Source organism: Haliaeetus albicilla, chromosome Z (assembly GCF_947461875.1).
Source record: "Haliaeetus albicilla chromosome Z, bHalAlb1.1, whole genome shotgun sequence".
Classification (NCBI taxonomy): Eukaryota; Metazoa; Chordata; class Aves; order Accipitriformes; family Accipitridae; genus Haliaeetus; species Haliaeetus albicilla.
Window position 1 is genome coordinate 28,522,831 of NC_091516.1, and position 16,529 is coordinate 28,539,359.

At 46.7% G+C, this 16,529-nt stretch overlaps 1 protein-coding gene across 2 annotated transcripts in view; it reads left to right on the forward strand.

Annotated features, from left to right (window-relative positions):
• Positions 1-185: 185 nt before the first annotated feature.
• The window catches only part of PTAR1 (protein prenyltransferase alpha subunit repeat containing 1), a 47,828-nt gene continuing 31,484 nt past the window's right edge, over positions 186-16,529 (forward strand). For both annotated transcript variants that reach the window (XM_069776760.1, XM_069776761.1), the window contains exons 1-2: positions 186-341; positions 7,490-7,659. In XM_069776760.1, coding sequence (XP_069632861.1) covers positions 256-341; positions 7,490-7,659 — 256 coding nt within the window. In that variant the 5' untranslated portion in view covers positions 186-255. The remainder of the gene's footprint in view (positions 342-7,489; positions 7,660-16,529) is intronic.

Below are 16,529 nucleotides of genomic sequence, written 5' to 3' on the forward strand. Positions count from 1 at the left end.
CCGCACCCGACCCTCCTCAGCATCAGGGGCAGCTGCGCCCGCCCGCCCGCGCGCCGCCCGAAGCCACGCGGCTGGCCGCCCAGGCCGAACGACAAACGCGAGGAACGGGGCGACGAGCCGCCAGCCGAGAGACCGCCCCGCCCCACCGTTTCCCGCGGCTCCCCGCGGGCCGCTGACCCGGAAGCGCTTTGCCCGCCCGGCGCGGCGCGGCGCGGCCCGGCCCGGCGCGGCGGGTCCGGCTTGCGCAGGTGGGCGATGGCCGAGTCGCCGGAGGAGGTGGCGGTGCTGGTGCAGCGGGTGGTGAAGGACATTCGCAACGCCTTCCAGCGGAACCCCCACATGTGAGTGGGGCGGGGGACGGCGGTCGGCGGTGGCGGCCGGGGCCGGGCCGGGCCGGGAGCGCTGCCCCCCCTCAGCCCCGTGCGTGCTCCTCGGCCGCCGGCGGCGGCGGCGGCGGCCCCGCTCCCTCGGCTCCGGGCGGGCGGGGGCGCGGCGGTGCCCGTCAGGGCCGGGTGCCGGGCCCAAGGTCACGCCGTGAGGGGCCGCGGGGACCCGCCGGCTTCCCCCAGCCGGCGCGGGGGCTGCGGGGCGCGCCAGCCTGCCGGCGGGAGGGCGGGCGCCGGCCGGCTGCCCTGGCACCGCCGCTTCGCCGGGGCAGGTCGCTGGTGCCGCGTGTCTTCCGTGCTCTCCGGCTGCCTCGGCTTCTTCTGGATAACGCCGCGTACCTGCGCCGCGACGCCCGTGGGGGGGCCCTGCTGCCCGGGGTGGGGGGGGGCCCTGCTGCCCGGGGACCCCGTGGCTGCTTCGTCAGCCCGGCGGCAAAACCAGCCGCCTCAGTAAAAAGCACTCGTTTATGGGAATCGGTGAGGGCTCTGAAACCTGGAAGCGATGAATATTTTTTTTTTTTTTTTTAAGGCAAGTTCTTGAGCGAGTTCTACTTGAAATTGAGGTTTGGCGACGTTGAACTGGTAGCGTAGTCGAGGTGGGACTGACCTTTGCCTGCGGGTGGGTCAGGCGTGCCGAGCCCCGCTGAAGGCAGCCGGGTCTGCCCGTGTCCGAGGCAGAGCCGCCGCGCTGGTGGAAGCGGAGCTCAGGGCTGAAGCCCACTGAATTGCACCCTCGCACGAACGGCGCGGTTCGATGAACGCCGCCTTCGCGTCCGTACCTCTTCGTAGAGAGGCCCGCGCTTCTCATTGTCCGTTGTTTTGAAGGAGACAAACGGAGTGACTCTGTAAATACGAGCTGCAGTTATTGCTGTCGAGCGAGAATCGGGTTTACCTAACAATCCGGGCGTCAGGTGGCCTGTGTTTTATTTTCAGTTCTACTGCTGGCCAGCTCTGAGACGCTGGTTTAGGTACCTCCTGTATTTCCATTTCCTTCCCCGTCCTTTGTTGTTTTAAGACACAGACTGTTTAGGGAAGCGTCTTTCTATCTGTTTCTGTAAACTCCATGGTGGTTATGGCAAATGAGGTAGCGCATAATGGATAACAACTTCATGACATAAGAACGGTGTATTTGTGTCGGTTGGAAACGCTGCAGTCTCTGAGGTGGTGGCCTATTAATCTGTTCCAGAAAATGGTATGCTAAACAACTACATAGGAAAATTTTACAGGCACTTAATGTATCCCTTTGCTTAAAAGAGACGATTAGAATGAATACCCACATGTTTCTATAGATGTAGTAAGCAACTTGGGTGGGTGGCCAGGTTTTAAAATACAGCATATGGATGCTGTCTAAAAAAGAACTGCATTTTGCCACAAAGCTTCATTTTTAGGTTGTGAGGCATAATGAGCTGTAAACAGCCAGTGTTTGTGAATGAATATTCTGATTCTTCTTAGTTCCTGCTCCTTCGCTGGAATTGTTTATTGGTAGCAAACTATGAGCTTGTGTTTTTGAAGAATATGCTGCTGTTGCCATTTTATCATAGATGCAATCTCAGAGGTGAAAGTAGGCTACAAGAGTTGTGTGCTTTGAGACTGATGTGCTGTGTCATGCTTTGAGTGAGAAAGCACAAGCTACTGCTAGTTTACCCCCTAAAGTAGAAAAAGCAGCAATTTGGTCTGCTAGATTTCTGACCTGCAGTACTTGAAATGGGACTGTGCATGGCCAGTGTAGACTGTAGGCCCTTTGCTACGATGCCTCTCTGCCTCTAGAGCACCAGGTTGCAGACGTGCTGGCCAGACATTTTCATGTAACTCGGAGACATCTTGTCTTCCTGCTGGTGGTCAAGACAGTCGTAAGCAGCTGCAGTCCCTGACAGATGTCCTCTTGAATTGAGCAGCCTGTTCATGTCACAGATCCAGGTTTGAATTCTTTTACATGGCATCTCCTGGCTCCACTGAAAATAAGGGATCTGCCACGTGCGTGATGTTCCTTTTCACATCTCATACTTTTATCCCCTACTCATCTCTCTTCCAGCATTTGTTGTCCCTTGTTTTTCACTGTTTACTTTCCCCCTTTACATCTGTCAGAATGCGTGTTTTGTTCTGATAGGTTCATGGTTTTGTAGGTTTTAAAGGGGGTGTTGTCTCTGGTCAACACTAAAAAACATGTAAAAATACAGTTTCAGACTAAGTAGAATGTTGGATTGTTGTTTCTCTTTCTTTGCTTTAAATTAAATTTGCAGCAAGATTTCATCCTTTTAAGATGAACTTACTTCTAACTAATTATACAACACAAAATTCTTTTTGCCTTGTCTGCCTGATAGCTACACTTTCTTCAGCCAGATAACTGTGTCGGCATGCTTGCTTTCAATTCTGTAAGGCTATGAAATTTACTGGAAGATATTTTTACGCGGCCTTATAAGCATAGGTCACGATAAAGTCATATACTTGAGCTATCCCCCTGGAACTGAACGGATCACCAACAGTGAGCATGAGCAGATCAACGTATAGTTTCTTTCTGAACTTTGCTGTTATTTTGCATGTGAAGTCAAACAGAAATAGACTCACTTGTCAGAAAAGTACATGAATTTGATGGGTGTAATCGGAAGGATGAACTCTCAGATGGTAGCCTAGCATTTGTGTACAAAATCTGAGGATACCATTTATGGTTTGCCAAGAATCATTTATGTCACTGTAGCTCAGATAATTTTTTTGTCTCAATTCATCACAGTCTTAATGTAGGGAAACCACCACAGTTCATTTTGTTAGATATGAAACTCTGAATCAAGGTCTTTCCTGGTGTGACGGCAAATTTCTCTGCAGGGGATTTAGAAAGAAACATATTTCCTTAAGTCTTTACTGTAGCTGAGTATGAAATTTTTCTTGCCAATGCTCTTTTTGTTAGATTGTTTAATACCTTTGTGCAGCATCGGTACTTCCAAATATATTATTAGTAAGTAAAAATAATTTGTTTGTAATAGTTAGTGAGAGGGGTCATCAGTGCAGAACTTTGTTACTGCAGCAGTTTCCAATCAAGTGGAGATTAATGTGAGAGCAAACAAAAGGAAACTCCTAAAGAGTGCAAGTGTCATATTTATAGCTTCTTTAGAAGTAAATATTGGCTAGAAGTACTTTGGATTTCAGTAATATATTACTGGTCTTTCATTTATGAAAGATTTTAGTTGTACCACTAAGATAATGGCTAATCATAATGTGCAAATTCATTTATTATCTGAAATTCTAAAAGAGAATCGTGTGTATATGACACACTGCACAATAAGGAAAAAAAAAATTTTAACTCTTGGATTTAGGCACTCTCTTCCTTAGCTTTCAAATGTTGTAAATTTGTTAGCCATGTAGTCATTTCATGAGACTTATTTTAATGTAAAAATATACACTTTTCAAGTGTCCATGCTCTGGATTGTCTTCCAGTATTAAAAGCTTTACTCAGCTACGTAGGTCCAGTCTTTATTGTTAGGAGAATCATAGTTGCATTGTATCCACTGATTGTGCCTTGTTCAGATCTCCCAGCCATTGTTTAATATCCTCTGTCTAATTCTGTGGGGAGAGATTGGGTTATTTTAAAGATGATCTTCCAGAAAAAAATGAGAGAAGGAATCTTCACATGGGCTACCCAAAGCTGAAGACCCGTCACGGTAGCATCACAAGAAATGCCTCCTTCCCTAGCAGTGCTGTGGTATTGCGATTATGTGAAAGAAGGAACTTTTCTGTATCATCATGGTTTTAAAAGTTTAAAGTAGGTTGGCTAGGGCTTATTTGGGGAGGGCCATTGAATGGCTGAGTCAACAGACTGGGACTCTTGAAGCAGGTCCTGCAGTGGCTTCTCAGTACTGTTCTGCCACAGCTGAGGTTTGCACTGTGGACCAGGTCTGGATTGTGCAGCTCCATGGTCTCCCAGGTCTCATCTTGCACATCTTCTTCGGCCTCAGCACGGGCTGAAGAAGCTCTGTAACGGCTGCAGACTTCATGACAACCCAGCTAAAAATCTTCCACTAAGTTCTGGCTGCTTCCATGGTGTATTTTAGGAATGTGAACTAGTGTGGTATCCTGTAAATACAGAGATAATTCATGCAGTTTTTGGAACTTGGTGGTGCTTGCTTTGAGGAAAATAAATGTAAAAGCACCAAATAACTCCTAAAGTTCAAGAGGCAATATCAGAAAACTGGGATAAGGAGAGAAACTAAATCTTACTTTCATAGTAGATGGTGCTTCTGGTAGTACAAAATATCAACAAACAGCAGCCCTCAATTGGTGTCTCCTTCAGGATTGTGAGCAGCTTACACCTGTCACTTGACCTAAATGGAAGCATCATCCATCCTGCAATGAGTTTGGGCAATCCTGTCACGAACAGGCACATCTTCTGTCACGTGGCCAAGGGCGGTTTGCACAAGATGAAGGGTACTTCAGTCACTTCATTTTACAAGCACTAATTCAGTGGCGCCTGCTTACAAGTCTTGCTGCAGAAGCTTTCTTTGGGTACATGATAGAGCAGAGGCAGTGTCTCTTTGGCTGACACACCTGCTGTGTTACTTACTCCTTCTGCAGATTGAGGGACCTTCAGGAGCAGAAAGAGGTGGTGGTTTGAATGAATTGTTTTGGCTGTGAGGTAGGCACCCCATCTTGGATAAATCTGCCCTCCTGGTATTTTGCATTGTGAATTCTGTTCCTTTTCAGGAGCTGAATGCAATATGTGATTTCTGAACCACACGGATCATCAAAAACAATACCAAGGTGTTGGAGACAACACTTCTACCAAATGACAAGTCCTGGTTTGCATCTTAGCAAAAACTGAGTAGTTAACAGATAAACCATTTTTTGTGTTGCACTGTATCGTGGTGAATTTCATTATGCAGTGGTCTAGTCCTCTGCCAATTTTGTGTTCTGGAGTTGGGGTGTTTCAGGCTGACTTGTTGGCTCTGTGCAAAAAACCCTACATGTGTGTCATTTTGGTATGTTTAAAGCAGTGTTGTGAAACTTACCTCACCTTACCTCAACTTTTGTATTTGGTAAGAAGTGAAGGTGTGGATGGATGGTTTGGGTTTTTTTTTTTTTTTTCTTTCTCTCCTTGCTGTTTACCTTTGGTATACTGTTTGTAAGCAACAGCTGGTAAATTCTTGTGGTAATTCACTGAGTTAATTAGCAAAGCTGTGGGTGACTGCATCTTCATTGCAGGTGGGAACCTGTATGTCCCTATATGCAAGTCCAGGCAAAGTTTGGCCAAGGACCGAGTTTAACATTCATAAAAGAAAGGAGCCAGCAGTAAGTACAAACTTCAGGCTATAAGGTACCATGTTGAAAGAAGCAGACCGGAATGTCGTTTTAGGTCTAATCTGACTAGCTTCTTGAAGAGCTTAACTTGTGTTGAGTGGAGCAGCAGAGATGAGGATCTTGCTTTGATACCCATTGCTTGCAGTCCATGGGGTAGGAAAACACCTGTTTTCCTCTCTCAGAGGACCAGGGAGCTGTAAGAGACCTGGGTGTGTGTATGGAGACAGAGCCAAGTGATCTGTAAATATCTTACCTCGAGTTACTTGTGCTCTTTGTGGCTTGTGATGTATGGAAGATTAAATCTGCTTTCTGAACAAACAAATATATTCTTAAACAAGGACATGGCGTCACTCTTGATTACTTTCGTATTAATCCAGTGAGGACACAGAACTAAATCAGTACACTCAGATTGTCCAGTAAGAAAATTAGGTTAAGATAATTGAATTGGGGTTGTGGGGCTGACACTTGTAGTGTATCTGTAGACCTTGTATTGAGAAAATTTAAGGTGGAGGATTTGCTTTCTATCTGAGATCACAAGAAATTTTTTTTTTCCTGACTAAGATCTGACGATGTCCCTCCTCAACAACAAAATTTTCCACTAAACAGGAGTTGGTGGAGAAATCATGCATAATGGAAATATAAAATAATGTTGCTTTCTGTCCAAACCAGTGTGAATGCTTGACAACCTGTATTTGTTTCTAAGAATCTGTTAAAGCTGCATTTCCAACATCCCTACATACTAGAGAAAGCTGAGGAAAAAGTAAAATATGATATGGCCCTTTCAAACTAAACAGCTGAGTCTCTTCTGCTTTGTTTGCTGGTATGAATCTTTGTGGCCATCACTGTTGTTTTTTTTTTAAAGCCTTGATTAAAGCCTCTCACACAAAGTTGCTGTTTAATCAGACCAGCATCTGTGTCTCAAATCTTACCCCTGTTCAGCAGACTGCCTTGCATAGGAGAAGGGAAAATGGGACGTGTGGAAATGTACATGTGGAGGTGCGCATGTTGCTGTCTATGTGACTTTCTTTTGCCTGATCTTTGGTTTCAAAGCACCTGGTCATGCTGCTGCAGGGCGCACTTGGGTACATTTGGGTCAGTCAGGTGCCTCTACTAGTTAACATGTTTTGTTTCACTTGCAGTAGCAGTTACAGCTCCATCACATCTCCAGCACAAAGCCGGGGTACTTGTGTTAATGCAGCTGAGTTAAAATGCTTAGGTGATAATCTAAAAATACAAATAAAGGGGCCTTCCTCATTTAGGATCTTTGGGAAAAATCTAATAAAACTTTTCCTTTTATCTTAAGATTGGGAAGAGCCAGAATGACCAAAAGGAATCTTCCTTTTGAACTCATTCTGGCTCATCTAATAGTCTTCAGCAAGTCTTAAAATATTTCTGGTTTGCTATCACTACAGCACTGGGGAGCTAATACAAAATTTTGTAGTGGCTCTTAACTCAAAACCACAACCGGCTTTTATATTATGTCTAAATAAATTGTGCAGAGGTAAAATACATTTACTTTTTTTGCTCAGCTTAAATCTTTATTCATGCCTTAAAACATGTTTGAATCATTCATTTGCCAAGTTAATATACTGCGTAAGTTTTGCAGAGGATGGCTTTCTGAAAATGTATTTTACCCTACCTGCAGTTCTGCAAGAATCAAGAAGGTGAGTTGAGGATAATAAGTACAGGTTTTGGTAAAAACGGGGAAAAAGGTGATGGACTAACTGGGTGGGAAGCATTGCCAGTCTGCTCTATTGAGAAGAATAATTGGCATCTACTGGAAATAAGTTTAATTATTTCTTTCTGTTTTTTTTAAGAGATGAAATTGGATTAATACCCTGCCCTGAAGCCAGGTATAACCGGAGCCCTATCGTCCTGGTAGAAAACAAGCTTGGTGTGGAAAGCTGGTGTGTCAAGTTTCTTTTGCCATATGTCCACAATAAACTTGTCCTCTACAGACAAAGAAAACAATGGCTGAACAAAGATGGTAAGTTACCCATTTGGAGAATAGTATCTTATGTGATTCTTGATGCACGTTTTTTATTTATCGTAGAACCATAGAATCATTTAGGTTGGAAAAAACCTTTAAGATCATCGAGTCCAACTGTAAACTTAACACTGCCAAGTCCACCACTAAACCGTATCCCTCAGCATCACATCTACACATCTTTTAAATACCTCCAGAGATGATCACTTAGCCACTTCCCTGGGCAGCCTGTTCCCATGCTTGACAGCCTTTTTGGTGAAGAAATTTTTCCTAATATCCAATCTAAACCTCCCCTGGCACACACAACTTGAGGCAGTTTCTTCTCGTCCTATCACTTGTTACTTGGGAGAAGAGACCAACACCAACCTCGCTACAACCTCCTTTCAGGTAGTTGTAGAGAGCAATAAGGTCTCCCCTCAGCCTCCTTTTCTGCAGACTAAAGAACCCCAGTTCCCTCAGCCACTCCTCGTAAGACTAGTTCTCTAGACCCTTCACCAGCTTCGTTGCCCTTCTCTGGACATGCTCCAGCACCTCAATGTCTTTCCTGTAGTGAGGGGCCCAAAACTGAACACAGTACTTGAGGTGCGGCCTCATCAGTGCTGAATACAGGGGGACAATCACTTCCCTGCTCCTGCTGGCCATGCTCTTTTTCTGATAAAGGCCAGGATGCTGTTGGCCTTCTTGGCCACCTGGGCACGCTGCTGGCTCCTATTCAGCCAGCTGTTGACCAACCCCCCCGCAGGTCTTTTTCTGCCGGGCAGCTTTCCAGCCACTCTTCCCCAAGCCTGTAGCGCTGCATGGGGTTGTTGTGCGAGGTCCTGCACTTGGGTCACTTGGCCTTGTTGAACCTCATACAGTTGGCCTCAGCCCATCGATCCAGCCTGTCCAGATCCCTCTGTAGAGCCTGCCTTCCCTCAAGCAGATCAACACTCCTGCCCAACTTGCTGTTGTCTGCGAACTTACTGAGGGTGCATATTTTAGTCTATATTGTCTATTTTGGATTGTTAAGGAATTACAAACAGATGTGACATGGGAGATATTTGACTGCTTACAAAGTGTCCTATTCTATTCAGAGCAAGAATGAAAAAGGGTAACTGTGGTTTAAGAAACTAATTTTTTTGTTCATGGCTTCAGGTCTCTTCTAAGTAGCAGTCAGCATAAAAAATATTCTTACTCTAGACTTATCTCAGTGTCTTATTTCTGGTGTTTATTCTTTTTTTTTTTTGAGGCTTCTTTCTAGTATCTTCTACCTGCTGCGGCATTTTTCACATTTTTGTGTCCCAGAAAGAGGGATATCTTTTCTGTTGAAGAACACCTCGTGACTATTCACAGAGTTTAGACCTTTGGTGTCTCACATGCACCTGGGTTTCAGTTTGGGCCTGTTACCATATTTTAATTTTTTTCTGTTTGCGTGAAACTAACCTAATCCATAAAACACTGGCTGTGTCCATTGTGCTTTAAAATGACTGTCTCGGACTGTCTTCCCCTCCTGGAATGCACCCAACAGCCACTATTCCTTGGGTTATTGCCATGGTTTAAGCCCAGCAGGCAACAAAGCAACAGAGGCTGCTCACTCACTCCTCCCTTCTACCTCCCGCTCCCTGGTAGCATGAGGAGGAGAAGATATAAAGAAAAGCTTATGGGTCAAGACAAGGACAGGGAGGGATCACTCAACCATTATGGTCATGGACAAAAAACCCCAGACTCAACTTGGGGAAAAAAACAGAATCAATTTAATTTACTACCAATCAAATCAAAACAGGATAATAAGAAATAAACCCAAATCTTAAAAACACCTTCTCCCCACCCCTCCTTCCTTCCCAGCTCAACTCCACTCCTGTTTTTTCTCTGTCTCCTCCCTCCAGCAGCGCAGTGGGACAGGGAACACAGGTTGGGGTCAGTTCATCATACGTTGTCTCTGCCGCTCCTTCCTCCTCAGAGGGAGAACTCCTCACTCTTCCCCTGCTCCAGTGTGGGGTCCCTCCCATGGAGACAGTTCTCCACAAAATTCTCCAGTGTGAGTCCTTCCCACGGGCTGCAGTCCTTCACAGACTGCTCCAGTGTGGGTCTGTCATGGTTTAACCCCAGCCAGCACCTAAGCACCACGCAGCCGCTCACTCACTTCCCCACTACCCGGTGCAATAGGGGAGGGAATCAGAAAGAAAGGTAAAACTCATGGGTTGAGATAAGAACAATTTAATAGAACCTTGAGGCACACGTCAGACTTTCCCCATCTTTTCGCATCACCCACGAAGTGCACCCAGGTCCTTGAGCAAAAGCAATTCCACGAATGGGGTTACCTCTGCCTGAGGCAGCACTAAACCAGACTGTCTTCCCTAACGTATTTTTACTGTGAACTACAAGGGCTTTATCCCCTTCTACAGTATGTAAAAGTTCTGACTGGGCAGGGCCATCCTGATTGGGGCAGATCCTCTGGTGTTTACTAACCAAGTGGCTTTCGCTAAATGTGTATCCCAATGTTTGAAGGTCCCAGCCCCCATTGCTCTCAATGTAGCCTTTAATAGTCCATTGTATTTTTCAGTTTTCCAGGAGGCTGGTGCATGATAGGGGATGTGATATACCCACTCAATGCCATGCTCTTTGGCCCAGGTGTGTATAAGGTTGTTTTGGAAATGAGTCCCATTGTCTGACCCAGTTCTTTCTGGGGTGCCGTGTTGCCACAAGGCTTGTTTTTCAAGGCCTGGGATAGTGTTCTGGGTGGTGGCTTGGGGCACGGGATATGTTTCTAGCCACCTGGTGGTTGCTTCCACCATTCTAAGCACATGGCACTTGCCTTGGAGAGTTTGTGGGTGTGTGATATAGTCAATCTTCCCATATTTATATTTCACCATATTTATATTTCACCGCCATCACCCTCCGTACCATGGGGGCTTCAACCGCTTGGCTTGCTTAATTGCAGCACGTTTCACATTCATGGATAACTTGTGCAATAGTATCCATGGGCAAGTCCACCCCATCTATATGTTGCATCTCTTCCCAGGTGGCCTGAGGTGTCATGGGCCCATCGAGCCATAAATAGCTTGCTCTTGTGTTGCCAGTCCAAGTCCACCTGAGCCACTTCAATCTTGGAAGCCTGATCCACCTGTTAGTTGTTTTGATGTTCTTCAGTGGCCCGACTCTTGGGTATGTGGGCATCTACGTGACGTACTTTTACCATTAGCTTCTCTAGCTGGGCAGCAATATCTTGCCACTGTGCAGCAGCCCAGATGGGTTTGCCTCTGCGCTGACAGTTGCTCTGCTTCCATTGCTGTAACCACCCCCACAGGGCATTTGCCACCATCCATGAGTCAGTATAGAGACAGAGCACTGGCCACTTTTTGCTTTCAGCAATATCTAAAGCCAGCTGGAATGCTTTCACCTTTGCAAACTGACTTGATTCACCTTCTCCTTCAGCAGTTTCTGCGACTTGTCGTGTAGGACTCTATACAGCAGCCTTCCACCTCCAGTGCTTTCCCACAATGTGACAGGACCCATCATTGAACAGGGCATATTGCCTCTCATTTTCTAACAGTTTATTGTACAGTGGGGCCTCTTCAGCACACATCACCTCCTCCTCTGGCGATATTCCAAAATTTTTGCCTTCTGGCCAGTCTGTGATCACTTCCAAAATTCCTGGTCAACTGGGGTTTCCTATGCGAGCCCGTTGTGTGATCAGCACAACCCACTTACTCCATGTGGCATCAGTCACGTGATGTGTAGAGGAGACCCTCCCTTTGAACATCCAGCCCAGCGCCAGCAGTCGGGGTGCTAAGAGGAGCTGTGCTTCAGTACCAGCCACATCTGAGGCAGCTTGAACTCCTTCATATGCTGCCAGTATCTCTTTTTCAGTTGGGGTATAGCGAGCCTCGGATCCCCAGGGGTTGGCCTTGGGTCCCCCCAGGTGCTTTCTGCCAGAGGCTCCAGGTAGGGCTATTCTCCCTGGCTGCAGTATAGAGCACATTTTTAACATTTTGTCCTGCCCGGACTGGCCCAAGGGCTACTGCATGAACAATCTCCTGTTTAATTTGTTCAAAGGCTTGTTGTTGCTCAGGGCCCCATTTAAAATCGTTCTTCTTCCGGGTTACTTGATAGAGAGGGCTTACAATTGGACTGTAATTTGGAATATGCATCCTCCAAAACCCCACAACACCTTAGAAAGCCTGTGTTTCCTTTTTATTAGTTGGTGAAGACATAGCTGTTCTTTTGTTGATCACATCCATTGGGATCTGATGATGCCTGTCTTGCCATTTTATTCCTAAAAACTGGGTCTTCTGTACAGGTCCCTTGACCTTACTTTGTTTTGTGGCAAAACCAGCTTTCAGAAGGATTTGGTTTATTTTCTTCCCTTTCTTGAAGACTTCTTCTGCTGTGTTGCCCCATATGATGATGCCATCAATGCATTGCAGGTGTTCCGGAGCTTCACCCTTTTCCAATGCAGTCTGAATCAGTCCATGGCAAATGGTGGGGCTGTGTTTCCACTCATGGGGCAGTCGATTCCAAGTGTACTGGATGCCTCTGCAGTGAAAGCAAATTGTGGCCGGCACTCTGCTGCCAGAAGGATTGAGAAAAACACATTAGCAATTTCAGTTGTGGTGTACCGCTTGGCTGCCTTTCATTCTAGTTCGTATTGGAGGTCTAGCACGTCCAGCATGGCAGCACTCAGCGGTGGTGTAACTTCATTCAGGCTACGATAGTCAACTGTTAGTCTCCACTCGCCATTAGACTTTTGCACTGGCTATACGGGACTATTAAAGGGTGAGTGAGTTTTGCTGATCACCCCTTGGCTCTCCAGTTGACGAATCAACTTGTGGATAGGAACCAGGGAGTCTTAGTTGGTGTGATATTGCTGCTGGTGCACCGTTGTGGTAGCAATTGGCACTTGTTCTCCAACCCTCAGCAACCCCACAATCGAAGAGTCTTGAGAGAGAGCAGGCAAGATAGACAGCTGCTTAATTCCCTCCATCTCCAAGGCAGCTATATCAAAAGCCCATCGATATCCCTTTGGATCCTTAAAATACCCTCTCCTCAGACAGTCTATGCCAAGGATGCATGGGGCCTCTGGCCCAGTCACAATAGGGTGTTTCTGCCATTCACTCCCAGTTAGGCTTACTTCAGCCTCCAATACAGTTAGCTCTTGTGATCCCCCTGTCACCCCAGGAATACAGATGGGTTCTGCCACTTTATAGCTTGATGGCATTAGAGTACCACTGTGCACCGGTGTCTACTAAAGCCTTGTACTTCTGTGGGTCTAACGTGCCAGGCCATCGAATCCACACAGTCCAATAGACCTGGTTATCCCTTTCCTCCACCTGGCTGGAGGCAGGGCCCCTCTAAATCTGGTCAGAGTGTCCATTACCCACTTCTTGTGAAGTTGACTCAAAAGCCCCTTCAAGAGGATCAGAAATAAGATCAGCCCTTCTACTCTGTTTGGAAACTGGAGCGGCATTTTCCTGGGAAAATTCCGCGTTGTGGTGCTTTTTCCTTGCAGCTCATGTACCTGTGCATTTAGGACAGAGGTAGGTTTTCCATCCAATTTCCTCATGTCCTCTCTGTGGTCAGATAGGTAGAATCACAGGGCACCTCGTGGTGTGTTCCTTCTGTATTCTCTCTCTGGCAGAGGAACGCACACTCCTAATAGCTGAAATATTGGTCCTTACAGATGAGGAGTGGGACATACTGTCTTTGATTTGCTGGACATCCTGGGACAGCTTCTCCACAGCCACAATGCAGGCTTGTATGGAGGAGGCAAGATTTTCTTTGTGTTGCCAGAATTGCTGAGTGATTTCATCCACCATCGGTGCCTCTTTGTCTTTCCAGGTCATTGCTACCAGTGTGTTGGCATAGGACGATGGTGCGCTCCGTACAAACTTCCGCCACATGGGTCACGTGCATTGGACTTTGTCTGGATCTTTAGGCGATTGTGTGTTATCTGAGTCACAATAAATCATCTCTAGTACGGCTAATTCCCTCAGGTATTGGATACCTCTGTCCATGGTGGTCCACTTGCTTGATTCACATACAATATCATCCTGAAAAGGGTACCTTTCCTTCACACTTGAGAGGAGTCACCTCCAGAGGCTGAGGGCTGGTGCCCCTTTTCCAATTGTGTCGTCAATGCCACCTTCCCTGGCAAGCGACCCCAGCAGCTTGGCTTCCCTATCTTCTAATTCCAGGCTACTAGCCCCACTACCCCAGCATCAGAGCACCCAGGTGATAACGTGCTCGCCTATACAACGGCCAAAATCTTTTCGCATATCCCACAGCTCACTCAAGGATAGGGATCGGGTGATTACCTCTGGTTCTGCCTCTTCCTCCTGTTCCTGTGATGACACTGGTTCACCTTCATCCTTCGCTAAGTGAACTGGGTTTTTTTTGTATATTTCTTCTTCTGTATGGGGGCAACTGATACTGATGCAGGAGTTGGAGTGGCCACAGTGCCTGTCACCTTGTTGTTAGATCCAAGGTCCTTCTCTTCCCCTTGAGGATACTGAGTGGTATTAAACAGGGTTCGACAGGCATGGGCCAGGACACAGCACATTGCAGTGAGTTGTGTCTCCCTGGAATTGTCAGGGTGATGACAGCATACTTTTTCCAAATGTTCTGCTAGTTTTTCAGGATTCTGCACTTGTTCAAGGGTGAAGTTCCAAAATACTGGAGGTGTTTTGGAACACCACCCTAGGCATTTGCCCATACTACCCCACACACCCTGCCACTTGTAATTATCCAGCCTCGGGGCAGACCTCTGGGTGATCTTCTTCAGTAGTTGTTTAACCTTAAACAAGGCCTGAACCACATTGAGGAATATGCTAGTTCCTAGCAATAGGACCACACTGGTCTCAAGATCCCAAGGGTATTCAACTTTTCCAAAATTCTCGAACGCCATTGTAACTAGACTGGGGAAGAAAGGTGTCTCACCCATAGATTGGCTCTCTGAGGAAGAAGGGTGAATGGTGTAATTATTAATAGCTTCCCACAGATGGCTCCCGAAGTATAGAAGTGACAACAATGCTGAGTGCAAACACTGGATTAGTTCCGCAACTGGTAATTTTATCATACCATAAGCCAGTATTACACAATACATCAAAGTGAAAACCTTAATCCACCTCCCACAGATGATAAGCAGTAGCACAGGGACTACATACAGCAAGTGGGGTGATACATAACAGAACTCTAAAAACAAGTGCCACAACTCTTAAGAATGCATAAATCAACACAGTGACCAGTGACTATTAGACCAATGTAATAAATGCTTGTAACAAATTCATTTTAACAAGCTCTGGTTAGGCTTGTCGTTGTGTCAACCCTTCGTGCCCCACGTTGGGCACCAAAAGGGCTGTTGTGGTTTAGCCCCAGGCAGCAACTAAGCACCACACAGCTGCTCGCTCACTTCCCCCCACCCAGTGGGATGGGGGAGGGAAGTGGGAAAAAAAGGTAAAACTTGGGTTGAGATAAGAACAATTTAATAGAACAGGAAAGAAAAAACTAATAATGATAATGGTAGCACTAATAAAATGATAATAGTGGTAATAAAAGGATTGGAATATGCAAGTGATGCACAATGCAATTGCTCACCACCTGCCGACCGACACCCAGTCAGTCCCCCAGCGGCGATTCCCCTCCCCCACTCACCCCAGTTCCTATACTGGATGTGACATCACATGGTATGGAATACCCTGTTGGCCGCTTTGGGTCAGCTGCCCTGGCTGTGTCCCCTTCTTGCTGGCTGGGCATGAGAAGCTGACAAATCCTTCACTTTACTTAGCAACAACTGAAAACATCAGTGTGTTATCAACATTCTTCTCATACCAAACTCAAAACATAGCACTGTACCAGCTACTAGGAAGACAACTAACTATCCCAGCTGAAACCAGCAGAGTCCCTTCCATGGGCTGCAGTCCTTCAGGCACAGACTGCTCCAGCGCGGGCTTTCCCATGGAGTCATGGCCATCTTGGGGGGCATCCCCCTGCTCCGGTGTGGGCTTCTCTCTCCCCAGACTGCAGGTGGGCCTCCGCTCCCCCGCTCCCCCCCGTGGGCTGGGGGACACAGCCTGCCGTCTCGCCACGGGCTGCAGGGGCATCCCCTCCTCCCCCGCTCCTCCTCCCCTCCTTCCGCACTGACCTCGGTGTCTGCAGAGGGGTTCCTTCCTCTCACGTTCCGATCCCCCCACTCACTGCAGGTTCCCCCTCTCAAACCTGTTCTCCCAGAGGCGCTACCACCGTCGCTGATGGGCTCGGCCTGGGCCAGCGGCGGGTCCGACTTGGAGCCGGGGAAGCTTCCAGCAGCTTCTCACAGGAGACACCCCTGCAGCCCCTCCCCTGCTACCAAAACCTCACCACACAAACCCAAAACAGTTGTGTTGACTGTAACTATAGCTACAGCAATCTCCCTGGTTGCTTGATGAACTGGAGTTAAATAATTATGTTTTAAATAGTGGGATGCTAGCAGACATCTGAGGCAGACTCTAGCATCTAGTCATCACATAACTAACATGCTGTACTATCTTGAACAGATAGGTTTTGAGAGTAGGTCTGTGTAGATCAAGGAAAGAGGTGTGGTTAGTAACATCTCTTTCTTGATACAACTGCCATTTGCTTTTTCTCTTTAATTTTTTAGTACTATAGTCTGTTTCACTTTTAAGTGCGTGAAGCCAGCTGTACACTTACCCTCATTAAAGTGTAGCGTAAGGGATGATCAGATGGTGTTAGCCAAGTCCATAAACATGCATTGGAGCTTTCTTTGTGTTCAGGGATGATATGGAGAAAGAAGATTGAGGTCTTTAGTGAATCTTAGCAAGTGAGCATTGTTAAGGCAATGAATGATGCCTAGTTTTATTTGCCTGAGGGCAGGGTCTAGACTTACTAAACAGACT